The 13,955-nt window shown below is 34.0% G+C and overlaps 1 protein-coding gene across 1 annotated transcript; it reads left to right on the forward strand.

The window, feature by feature from the left end:
* Positions 1–12,013: 12,013 nt before the first annotated feature.
* Positions 12,014–13,463, forward strand: LOC122072124 (transcription factor MYB93-like). The gene is made up of 3 exons (XM_042636680.1): positions 12,014–12,186; positions 12,287–12,416; positions 12,556–13,463. Exons 1-3 carry the CDS (start codon positions 12,054–12,056, stop codon positions 13,280–13,282), a joined length of 990 nt encoding a protein of 329 aa, XP_042492614.1. The 5' UTR covers positions 12,014–12,053; the 3' UTR covers positions 13,283–13,463.
* The last annotated feature ends 492 nt before the right edge of the window (positions 13,464–13,955 follow it).

A 13,955-nucleotide genomic window follows, 5' to 3' on the forward strand; every position in this document is an offset into this window, starting at 1 on the left:
AAAAAAAAAAAAAAAAAAAAAAAGAGATGAATAACAACAAATCCAGCATTTATTTACTGTCTTACTTATTTTTCTTTCATTATTTTGCCATAGCAAGACTGAAACATTTGAGCTTGGGAGACTCAGAGTAGGTATTATGTCTACATTGGTTTTTTTATTTTTTGGTAAAAATGTCTACATTGGTTTAAGCTGTTACGTATGAGTCTTGTCATGAAAATGGCTTATGTCTACTTGGTGTACTTTCCATCACACTCTGTGAAGATCAAGTAGGGTCAAGGTGTATAGATTTAGGTAAAAGAATCACCACGAAGCTAGAGTACTATTTTTTTTTTTTTTTTACATGGGTTTTGTTATTATTTTTTCTCTCATGTGGATGATATTATTCTCCGGACTACCATTGTTGTAGCGTGTAAATTTTCCCTACATTGGCATTATGGGGAATCCTCTCCATAGGTATATATATGTTTAAAACGTGAAGAGTGTACGCAAGTGCTCTCCTTTTGTCTTTTTATTTTTAATTTTTTTCTTTTCGAGCAATACAATGTTTACAGAAAAGAAAAAATGATCTCATAAAGGACTTTCGCCTAAGAGGGGGCAGTCTCACTTATGTCTTCTTCTTGGTCTTGCTTTCCCAACTCTATTTCCTCTGATCTTATCTGGGGAAGCTCAACTTAGAACGGGATACAGGTTCTTATAGGTTGCATGTACTCTATTTTTCAATTTATTTGGTCAGTGTGTTTGTTAATGGCAATGTTGAAGGTGGACCACTATCCAATGTATTGAGTTTTGCCTTCTCTTTACTAATGGTAATACCGAAGATGGGGATAAAGGAAACTTCTATAATTATTATTTTTTTTAACTCTAAGTTTGTCTGGACTCTAATCCTGTACATCATTTTTAAGTTTCTTTATTATACTTTGCCAACCTTTTGCCAAAAAAAACTTTAATGTGATAATGTCAGCCAATACTTATATTTGTGCACTATTACTTTGGTACCAAGGTAAAAGCTGAGGCTGAAGGTTAGAATGAATCAGCTTTAAGTGCTCCTCACCTGGGGCCTTATGACTGTTATCTTTAATAAAATTGTGCATATGTTTCATCACATTGATGGGTAAAAATATACAAAAGTAACATGGAAATATTTAAACAAGAAAACCCAATACAAGAAAGAAAAAAAGAAAAAAAAATATATACAAAATACTGACACAATATTACAGCTAACAGTGATGATCTTTAGATAAATGTACAACATTTGATCCAATTGAAAAAAAAAAAAATTTACTTCCATGTTTTGGCATAATTCCCGTGTAAAGATGATGGTTAAGAGGGTTGCATGTGCCCTAGAGAACCTTAGGACAGGTAGAAGCACTTGAAGAAAGAAGTCCCACAATCCACTCACCTTTTTCAGCTGGTTTGCTCTGTGGCAAGAGGAGGTTTAAGTGAAAAACTCTAATTAACATCCCAATCCCCACCGTTTCAGGTACTGTTTGACAATGATTTGTCTATCCATGGAATTCACTAGGTTGCTTATGATTTAGTAAATACGAAATAGAGTTAGAGGGAAAAAGTCTTCTCCTCCTCGACTATGTGGGTCTCTCTTGTCTTATCTGCTCAATTTTTTATATTTGATAATGTTCACGTGTGCTTATTGACTTGAGTATATTACATACTTAAGATTCCTTATTTACAGTATCTATGGCTGGTTTCTAAGATTTAAAAACCAATGTTTGGAGTGCCAGCCTCAAGTTCAAACTATGTCAACACATATTAACATGCGACAATGAAGTGATCAAAATGCTACAAGTTATAGAATCTGTCAACAAATTTTAATTGAAAGGATAATGAGTAACATCATGCTTTAACATTTCTTAACATTTGATTTGAATCATGACCATTCATATGGATAACATTTTAATTCATGACAAACATCATGGTACAATGAATTAATATTAGAGCGCCAATAGCTTCAAGAGAATTCTAATTTAAAAGAAATAATTCAACCATAATGTCGTAACATTTTTCAATGTTTGAATTGGTTCATGGCGGTTGTATTAATGTTTCATACATGAAGATACAACTTGATCTAAAAGTAGACCATTAGAAGCTTTTAGAAGATTTCAATTGGAAGGATATATTTCAAATATATGTTTTGATATTTTTTAAACATTTAGTTTGCTTCATGATTGTACATTTAGCATTTTAAATGATGTAAAACATAATAATAAACTCCTGTTAATGGTTGGATCATTAGAAGCATCAAATTACCTAGTTGCAATAATAATTGTAAGATCAAATTTTTTTAATAGTTTCAACTATGGATAAAATTCATTATTGTATTTATCATGATTTAAAATGTTAAACGAACAGTCATGATGCAAAACAAAAGTTTAAAAATGCTAAAATATAATGCTTGAATTATATCATTCTAATTGGAATCTTTTAAAAGCGTCTAATGATCAACTTTTATACGGTGTTGTACCATCGTGTTAGCATAATTTTAAATACTAATTGAAATATAATAAAGCCTAGTAATAAATATGACTACTTAAAATATATAATACTAACAAAGCATAATAATAAAATGTAACAAAGTGTTTTTATTTTGTCCGGGTCAACTTACGCGCATTTTGACTAATCCTCGGGAAGATTAGCGCAGCAACCAATTACTATGATCTCCACTTAAATTGCAGATGCACATATAGGGAATCGAACCTGCGACCATACTTTCTGTCTCTAAATATGGTTATTGAAAAAACCATTAAGATGTAAAACAAGGGAGCCCATGATACACGACAAGGCTTAGGAGTTAGGACAGGTATGGACTACATGGAGAAACTGTACACGGTTAGATGATCCAGATATTTGGTTTATCCTTGTCCTTCAAATTCTTCCAAGTGAATAAAAGATAGTATTTGTAAGATATTTCCTAATTAATAATTCTTATGAGTTAACATTCCTGATTTTAATCAATTATTGGTAATAAAGTAAAGGGAATGGAAAAAGAAATTCTGATTGTTTAAGCATTATTGATCCATTCAAAGTGCTTATAATTTATTGACGATTATGATCTATTGCTGTGTTGTCTGGGTATACATAGACGTTAATCATGTAAATTTCATATTTTTTAATATACTTTTTTAATTTATAGGAAAAATATATATGTCTGATCCGCGGCTGCCATTAATTCTTTATAACAATATACAGAGCTTGGCTAAGTGACTGAAGCAATATATTACAAAGTATCGAACCAGAAACATTGTTCTTCAATATGTTATTAGATAAATATTATTTATTTATTTATTTATTTATTTATTTATATCTATATATTATTAGATAAGATTAAAAATAGTATATAAGGGGACTTACACTGTGCATGATAAGGTTGAGAGAGAGAGAGAGAGGCCTACACTACACGGCTGGCCATTGGAGAGATTTACTTGTCCTTGTCATTCCTTCAAGTGGCTAGAAGCCAGTTGTCTTCCTTTCATGTTTTATACGCAACTTACAAGATAAGATGGTACTAGCTAGAGGGAATACTTTTGAAAGGTTAAGGGCTTGGTTGGATGAAGAAAAATCATTACTGGGGTGGGATGCTACAATGTGTGAAAGTTTAATGGCATGACCTTTCAATTACTTTTAAAGTTTCAAATAGATTCATTATCTTATTCTCTAGCTCGGAAAGTCCCATCATTTTCTTGAGGAATTTCATCAAGAAAAAAGAGGGAAAGTCGACTGTGGTACACTGCAACGATCTCCTATGATCAGAGTTTGTTAATGTATTTATGACAATTGTCTCACAAAGGACAGCCTTTATTTGAAGGCACTGGCTATCACAGGACCACAATGGGTACCTAATAGAGTCTCAAAGATTTGTGGAAAAACACTAATATATTTTGTTGGTAACTTAGGTACTTAGGTATGATGCTTAATATTATTAATCTGTCATAATGTTGGTTGGTATAACTTTGCTAAAATTTGTATACATCTATATCCCATGTAGATATAGTTGGTGGTATAGTGTCAAATTTTACTTTTTGGACTTAATGTGTGATCTGTACTTGTGAACCAAATTAAAGTCTTTTTTTCTTTAAAATTTTTTATATTTTACGAATAACACAACATAATAGTACTGATGATGCTTAATACAGTTAATCTTTGAATATGTTCTTCATAATATGTTTATCATAGCGAAATAATACTAATGTGGTCCTCAATTTCAATAGTTGTAATAGTAGAATATAAAATATGGATCCTATAAAGGAAAAAATAGTAGTAATTAATTGGATATATTTTAGAATGAAGAAATGATATAGAGGTTGCTTTAGTCGAATAATTATACGATTGGCTTAAATTTAAATTAAATAATACTGATGGATCACACATGATTTTTTTTTTTTTTAATTTAAAAAAATGTATCCCATGTAGGTGGACATGGGAGGGAGGGAAGTCTCAATATTTTTACAAGGACCCATGTAAGTAACAGTATTCTTGTAATTATAATATGGTTTGGAAAATTTTCATCAATCACTATTTCACACATCCAAACATGCCCATGTGATAGATAAAATACTATTTTTTTTCCAAGCAAACCAATAAGCACTAGAACAAAAACTTTAGAATTTTTTTTCTTCTTTTTTTACTATTCCTGATATTCATCTTTTCAACATATGGGATCCACCTCCTAAACTTTTCCACCTACCCTCCCCGCCAGCCAAATGGAACCTTAAAGTCTTAAACAATGTTTAATGAAAACTTGAGGAGGAATATTTGGGTGGCAATCCAAATTAAGAAAAGTAGTGTCTAAATGACACTTCTATGTGTGTATTTGGAACTTGACAAGACCTTATTCATTTAATTGCTCTTTGTATTTTTTTCAAAAGTTTTTTAAGTTGCGTATAAAAAAAGATTTCATAAATAATTTGAAAGTGACTTACTATTAATTATATATATATATATATATATATATTACAATTAAAAGTCATCCTTGTCTTCCAAATTCTTCGAGTATACATGTGAGATTATATAGTATTATCTTCATTAGAGAAAAAAATACATTATATTAAAAAAACAGAAAAATAAAATTACAAATCATTTGACAACTTATGTTCTATCAATAAGAAAATCCTATCAATAAATACGGTATTAATGACTCCAATCTTGAGCTCTTCCTCCAATTAGAATCTTGGAGTAAGCAGTTGAGGTTGATTTTGTGTACTTTGGGAACCCTGGGATAACAGTTAGAAATAGATTGATTTAAAAAAAAAATTGCTAATGTCATCTTCCATTTCTCATCTTGATACTATTTGTTGCTTGAAGGGGAGGTCATGATAACATAACCTACCATCAAAATATTAACAAAAAGAAAATTTTAAGAATGGTTTCTTAAAATTGTTTTCTACAAATCTTTTCTCCTTTTTTTTGTTACACTAGCCCTCTTCAGCTGCATTCTATGTCTGGTCGTTGTCTCTGCCTAACCTATTGGTGTACGATGTCTTGTATTCTGTCACAATTTAATCCATGGAGTATTGGTGCAGCACCTTGACAGGCAGGATGACGATCCCGCTAGCCGATTAGCAAGTCATGGGGGTTACAAGGAGGGCAGGAGGCCCCCTGCATAGCAGGGGGTGTAGAGGGGCGCAGGCCCCCACTCGAATTTTTTATTTGAGGGCAATTGTGTACTGTTCGGATTAGGATTTTTTCGCTATATATTTGTAACGAGGGTTTCTTTCTCTATAATACAAGCAATACTGAGAGGTGTGAAAGACAAGTGCTGTAACCCTATTCTCCATTGATAGTGAAGTAGGATTTCATCTCACCGAGGACGTAGGAAATCTTATCGAACCTCGTAAAATTTATGTTCATTGTTTGTTCTTGTTTTTTCATTATCTTCTGCATCGTTTTAGGGTTACATTTCTACATAGCCCTTCTCTCTCTCTCCCCCTTGGGAAAAATGAAAGGGAATAGAATATTCATGTACAGGTATAGGGAAATATAGATGAAAACAAGGAGAAACATGACAGAGGTGGCATAAATGAAGCCTCAAAAGTCTACTATTTAGATGCATTGGGTGGAAACCCAGCTGAGCAAGGAAATCATTAGTTGTTTAGCTGACATTACAACAATGAATAAATCTATGTCTAATGTGTTATTTTCACCTCTAGTGACATCAGATATATGTAGCCTTTCCTTATTATTATTTACTTCTCTTTAGATGGTCCACCCGACAAGGAACCTTGGTTGAAGAAGCAATCTCTCTCTCTCTCTCTCTCACAGAGGAGAGAAAAGTGGAGAGTTGGTCTGAGAAAATCTAGAAATATTTTGGTTTGTATTTGGAGTAAAACTTGTGTAAACAGCAAATGAGGCAACAGAGGGGGAAAAAAAAAGAGAGGAAGAAGGTGAAGAAATTGTTTCTCTCCTCTCGTCCTTGTTAATTTGACCCTTTGTGGCTCTGATGTGACACTTTCATTTCAAGTTTTAGGTTTGAAACATGAGACACCAGAGCTCAACAAGAAAAGTTACACATATTCTTGGTCATTCTACGTGTAATAAGATTGGAATGAACACCAAACCCAGGTATCTTAGATCAAGATTTATAGTTTCTAACCCTTTGTTGGGAGTTTAGTCCCACATCATTTACGAATTAGTCTATAGTTCTTTTTTACATTAGGACTTCTTCCATCTATTGATACGGATTTTTTAAATGAAAAATTTACACGGTATTAGAGTAGGTTTTTCACCGTGTCCACAGTAATGATCAAAATTAATGATCAATCAAATCAACATGTCCTTCTAATACATTTTTTATATAATGTGAACACATCTGAAACAGGTTAAATAGGTGAGCTTAAACTTGAAGTAAAGGGTAATAATGCCTTTAGTAGTTGAATGAGTAACAAGATTTTTCCTTTTTGTTATCTAATAATCAAAGGAAATCTGTAACTAGACAAGAAGGTGAGGACAAGCTGGCAGAAAACAATTACAATTGACGTGTTCTTTGGGTGGAAGGAAAGAAAGAATTAATGTCTAATTGGGTTTCAAAGGTGGAGGAGATTTAGGGCATCGGCTGCACCAACTTCCCCTCTAACACCAGTTCTTATGGTCAAATGTGTCACATCCCTTCATGTCTCTTTCGAATCGGTTTGTATTTAATTGGAAAGCTTTTCTTCCCTTTTAGTTTGGAGATTATTTTATCTATTTATGATACTTGTCCACTCGGTCCTGTAGACGTATTAGGATACCTGAAATCTTGCATGGTATTATGGTCTTGCTTAAGATCATTACCATCCCATGCACTAAAGTACTTGTAAAGGGATTGAGTCACAGACAAACGGTTCAACCCACCTGGTCGGACCCCAAGCTTCCTATTGTTCTATTTTAGATGTCAAAGTTTTGATAATGTAAGATCTTGAGCTTTTCACGGATCTGATCCCCTTTCAACGATCACGTAACTTAGAAAAAGTCTGAACAATTTTTTTATATTAATTACGACATTTACATATCAGGGATTTAGGGTCAGTGAGGTAATTTACAAAGCTGACTAGGGAAACTACCCATTGACCCTAGTCCCTTACATATATACCAAGGACATGAATAAATCGGTGTGAGACTATAATTTTTCCCAACATATCAACACATGTTGGGACTCAATAGTTATCACATGTTATCACATGTTGGGACTCAATAGTGGCTCACTAGTTGACAAGATGGCTTTGATATAACTTGTTGAGACTCGAGTAGAACTCATCTTTAAGAGCTGACCCTTGATGCCTAGTCCTTGAAAGCCTTTACATCGGGGCTATCTACGGTTGTTTTCGCAGGGAATCCCAACTCCTAGGACCTGAACAAACCGATGTAAAGCCATATGACCCACAACATCTCAACATTTTAATTTAGACATGTTTTGCATGGAAGTTGGTCTCCAAATCAACCCAATATGTCATAGGCCATGGCTGACGAGTTGAATCAGGAATGGCTTGACCATCCGAGCCTATTAGTCTGGGTTTTACACGTACATGAAGACCATGCACTCATCTACGCTAGTTTCATTTTAAAATCTTCGTAGGGATAGTGTTCACCTGTTCATTATTATAGAGGCATTAAGGTCCCATAGAATGATGTAAATCAATGAAAACTTCTTCCCCAGTCAAAGAGGAAATAAGTAGTTGGTTTGACATGGGCAACCCAATTTCAACACGTGGAAAGAAACCCTCCTTTGAAAACTCACCAGAGATTCTTCTTTACTCCTTTGGGATCTTCTTGATTGGAATGACAGGATAGATTGATTAGGGCTTACATTGTGGTCATACATGGTAAGCAATGTGAAAGAGTTCATATCCATCTTTGATGTCAATAGAGATTCTAAAATGGTGGTCTTTGATCAGGTTTTAAGGTCTTAGCCTGAGTACTCTATCACAGTCCCAATATCTCAACCTAACCTAGACACTCCTACGTTTCATCACCAATAATATGGTCGGTCACTGGTGCCGGTATTGAGGAAAGACACCAACCTCTATTCAAAATCATTGTGTCATTATTAAAAGAAGATTCGGAGGGGGAACAAACTTCATTTTCTTCAAATCATTATGTCATGATTAAAAGATCATTTAGAGAGAGAACATCTATCTTTTAAGATGTAAAAGATAAAGTTGTATAGAATCCTTTATGAAAAAATCGAAGTAGACAGGTATTATTTATTTATTTTTTGGGGGAGGAAAAAAGAAATTACGGTACCCTTTGCATTCTCTACGTTCAGACACAATACTTTGTCTTAAAGGGTGGGGACATCTTTTCACATCTCCTGAAAACAGGGCGCTGTGTCTGAATGTAGAAAACATGTAAACGGATAGTGTTCTTTTTTGGATGAAGGAGGTATCATAAACAACAAAATAGTAGATCTTTCCTCAAGGCACAAATTATTAATATCTTGATAATCTAAGAAATTAATAATTTCTTCCCCTAAGGTTAACAAGTATTAAAACCAAATGATTTCAAGATCTGTTTCAATTAATCCCACTGCGTGTTTCGTGTATTGATTTATTTGTTCATTAATTCTGTTGTTTAAAGCCATTGGCTTCTGTTTTATTTTATATTATAATGCAAATTAAAAATTTTAATTAATACTATTGATTCAAGATTCACTCAAACCAATCCTACACAAAACCACTAACCAAGATCAAAATTAGATTCAAATAAGTATTGGTGAGCCACAACACTAAGCCTGACTCCAATAAGGTTGTGTCTCACATAAGACTAATCTCATGGAACGTTATAGCTCTTTTATATTAAATCTCTCAAAGTAGTTAAAGGCATAGTTATAGATGCTGAGAATCTAGATAATGAAAATAACTCAATATATGGGAACGCATGTGATGTAGGGTAGTGGCTGCAGTCCTTTCTATATATTATTGTAGCAGGTTATCTTCGTCCTATGTTAAATGAAAGATTTAGATTTAGTAGATTATGCAATGATTCTGAGCAGAAGGGAAAGTTGAGTGGCTATGGTTTTTCTATTTCCCTCGTCTTCAACATAAATTCCTCTATAAAAATTTGTACATAGTAGAAGATTAGACATCTTGGAGAGCAGTTCATTTCTTTACTTTCTTTCTTTCTTTGCTTGCATTAACATGTGCACAATACCCTAGATCGATGTTATTTAACATAAGTACTCTAGGGTTTATCGGATCCATGTAGCTGACCTCATTTAGTTGAGATTAGGATATGGTTAATGTTTATTGTTGTTGTTGTTGTTGTACTCTAGGGTTTGATCTTACAACTCTTGCTCTTATCTCAAAGATTCATCACATTTGAAATTAATTGATCAAATAATGGCAATGATCTTCTATCAAAAAGAAGGAAAAAAATAGTCTTTTATTTTTTTCGCTAAAGATCAATATTTTTTTAAAAAAGGAGAAAAATAAAATTACAACTCAAAATTTGGTTTAAAAACTCCCACCTTTGACATGGTCATCAGCAAGGGAGAATAAATCTAAGAATTGATAAAAGTGCAATCTAGGCTTCACCTCAATATCATAGACAATCTCTGATCTGATATGAGTGGGAAATGATATTCGAGTCCAAGTTCCCAGATTTGGCTGCATTCTTAGTAAGAAGTCGGCCACAAAAAAAAAAAGGTCTCTTCATTCATTTTAATGACATTGAAAAATATTCATTTTTTATATAATTAGATTATTTGGGATATAATTATACCAATACTTACGCATATGATTTCATGGAACCTTTCATATTCTAAAATACTTTTGAGATGTTGGGAATTATAGATGTATAGTCTCACGTCAGTTATCTAGGATATTTAATGCTTCTTCATGTACCATTGGGCTATCTCCATGTAACAACTTTTACTTTTAGATTAGTACCCAAGTGATATTTCATGGGTTATCTCACTTGAATTTTGATTAATAATCAAATTTTTTTTTCCCGTTTCTCCTACCTTCAAATAATTGAAATATGTCTACCCACTACATTATCCTTAGAATTTTTTTTTAAAGTAACTATCTCAATTTCATATTAAAATTCATATGTATAATATAAAATCTTTAGAAAAGAATATCAGTGGACTCTCACACTGAATATGTCTAAATTCTTTACCTACTTTAACAAATAAACATTTGAAAGAGAAAATATAACGGTGATGAAAGAGTTGCCTTAACTTCCCTTATTAAAGTGTTAGTGGGTAACTCGAGCCAAAGAAAAAAAAAAATGTGTTAGTAGGTAACAACTACATAGTTTAATATTAAATTAGCTATAGAATTGGTAGAGTGAGAAGATTTCATTTTTGTAGAAGTTTTGTACATAAGAAGCATCGTACTCAAAAAGAGTAATACGGAAGGCTTTTGGGTCCCACATGCATGGGAATGGTGACGAAAGTGTCTTCCTATTGCGTGCGTGCATGGGATAGATCTGATGACCATTCGTCACATGCCGCGTGTTTGTTAGGGTTGGCTCCTACTTTTGGCTTTTTGGAATTTCTAGAAAATAAAGGTTACAACTATTTCTGTTAAAAGACTCTTATAGACCTCTCTTTCCTTGTATTACCAAGTTCCTACTCTCATTTGTCCTCTGGTTTTTTTCAAGGACAGCTCTGCCCATTACCATTAGACTTATAGCATCAATAGGGTCCAAAGAAATTTTTTGGAAAGATGACATAGGGATGGACATGTAACCCACTTATCTTGATATTGTATATGCTAGAGAGGGGGAGAACCAAAAAAAAGGATGAAGAAAAAAAATCTAACGATTGTTGAGTCGTCAGTGGAGAGAAATTTACCCCAAGAATTTTTATGGGAAAATTTTCTTTCACCCATAGTAAAGGATTCACCAACGAATCTAACATCGTCAATACTCCCTCTATGTTTTGTAGGTTCAAAATGTTCTCTAGTGTTTCTGACACCCATCTAAGTACAACGATGGCCATTGGTGAAGAAATTCCGTGAGTTAAGCTTGGTTCAAGATTTATTGAATCCATGAAGAAATATAAAGAGGGAGTGTTTCTTATCTGGGAGCGTAGCCCATCTTGGTAGGAAATGCTCAATGAACGACCTCGAAAATGAGTCATTTTCAATGTCATCTCAGGAGAGGGGAGGAGAGAGAGATAAAGAGGAGAGCATTAGCCAAAGCAATGCTTCCAAACATGAATCATTTTTCCCAATACGAAAAATAGGGAGGAAAAAAACTGTCCAGAACATGGCCTATGCCAGTAGTTATGTGCCTATCTCTTTTCCATCTCATATGAAATGAAATCTATACCCTTTGGAGGAAAAGGAAAGAGAGACATAAGAAACACTAGCATAGGCCACACGCTCCTCCAGGATCCGAAAGGTGGATTGGATTGTATGTGGGATAGATTTGTCATTTCATGAAACAAATGTTAATGACAGTATTGTATCAAAATAGGGAGGACACGTCAATCGCTTTCAATTGAATAAAAATAAGAAAGAAAATCGCATATATATAGTAAGGTAATCTTTGGCTTCTGGTAGTATCAGAGGGAGGCAAACCCAAATAATCAAATTCAGAAAATAATACAAAGATTAAGAATGGGTAGGTCTCCTTCTTCTGATGAGAATGGCCTCAAGAAAGGACCCTGGACTCCTGAGGAAGACAACAAGCTTGTTGAATACATTCAAAGACATGGTCATGGAAGCTGGAGAGCTCTCCCCAAACTTGCAGGTACTAGGATTAAAACCCACAATTCACTTCTCTTTCTTCACCTCTTAGTAATTAAATTAAAATCTCCTTTTCAAAGTTTCAAATTTCCTTGTTTTTGCAGGTCTGAACAGATGTGGGAAGAGCTGTAGATTAAGATGGACAAACTACTTAAGACCAGACATTAAAAGAGGAAAATTTTCTCAAGATGAAGAGCAGACCATTCTTAATCTCCATTCCATTCTTGGCAACAAGTAATATTCTTGATTCTTGATTCTTGATTCTTGATTCTTGACAGTCTTTATTGCTTTCTTGGATTAATTCCAATAGTTCTTCATCCAATATGTGATTATATGAACTAATTATCCATTTTATCTTGTCAATTTCCTCAAGATGGTCGGCGATCGCGACTCACCTCCCTGGCCGGACTGATAATGAAATCAAGAACTTCTGGAATACCCACTTGAAGAAGAAGCTAATTCAGATGGGTTTTGATCCGATGACTCACCGGCCTCGAACTGATCTCTTCTCGAGCTTACCCCATCTGATAGCTTTGGCTAATCTTCGAGATCTTATTGAACATCATCCTTTGGAAGAACATGCTTTGAGATTACAAGCAGAAGCAACTCAATTGGCTAAGCTTCAATATTTACAGTACCTCCTTCAAAATGCCTCTTCTATGACTAGTACCAATTCAGTTAATACCCTAAACAACATTAAGGACATGGAGGCTTTCAATTTATTGAACTCAATTTCTTCAATTGGAGAAAACCCAATTTTGGGTTCAACCCAAAACCCATCTTCTCTTGGGTTTGCTAACACTCAAGCAGTCCAAGATTCAATCCCTTGCAGTTTTCAGGTATCACTGAACAGTACTGATATGGGCCAAAGTTCTAGCTTTATAGTTGCTAATCAAGGAGAGGATACACCTCAATCTCCATGGCTTCCATCATCATCTCCATCTCCTCCTCCTCGTCCTCACGGTCTCCCGGTATCTGTAACCGAGACGTCGATCAGCAATCCAGGGGATTCATGTAGTACTTCTAGCTATGGAGGAGGTCCTTCTCCATTTTGGCCTGAACTTCTCCTTGAAGAAGCTTTATTCCATGAGATTTCTTAGTTTTAGAGATGTGTAAGAGGCTTGAGAGTTATGAAGTTGCACCATCCCATTATGTATGGTTGTTGTTATTATATGTTGTTCATTTAATATCACATCCACACACTTACACATGTAAATAACCACACTTAAAACTTGCAGTTGCACTGATCAATATGTTTATTTAGTATTGGGTTTTGATCAATTCTTGCTTTATTATATATATATATATATATATATATATATATATATATATATTTGTCTTCACCTTCTGTTGAATGGACCTGCATTTAGCCTTCTAGATCTTCTTGATCCCTGATGAAGAGAAGAGGGGGAAATTAAAGATAAGATCAGATTATATAGTTGCAGAGAAGAGATTAACAGAGTTGAGGGCTAGTAGATCAGGTTTAGGATCCATCCATCGATTTTGCACTTAGCTTGCTTTCCGATGAGTTTTTTTTTTTTTTTTTTTTTTTTTTTAATTGTACTTTCTTGGTGGGTAAGGTAAGATTCAAAAGCTTTGGTATCAGCTTTTCAACCTGCACCACTAAGCAATGAAGACTTAGGTTCCAATTCATTATCTTGTTTATTTATAATAATTGTTTTCTTTTTTAACACGTGAAAAGTAGAAAGACCCAAATCATTTGGAGCCTCAAAGTCCAATGAAAGAGAGAGACTCTCTCTCTCTCGCTCTCTC

This window comes from Macadamia integrifolia, chromosome 2 (assembly GCF_013358625.1).
Source record: "Macadamia integrifolia cultivar HAES 741 chromosome 2, SCU_Mint_v3, whole genome shotgun sequence".
NCBI classification, from domain to species: domain Eukaryota; kingdom Viridiplantae; phylum Streptophyta; class Magnoliopsida; order Proteales; family Proteaceae; genus Macadamia; species Macadamia integrifolia.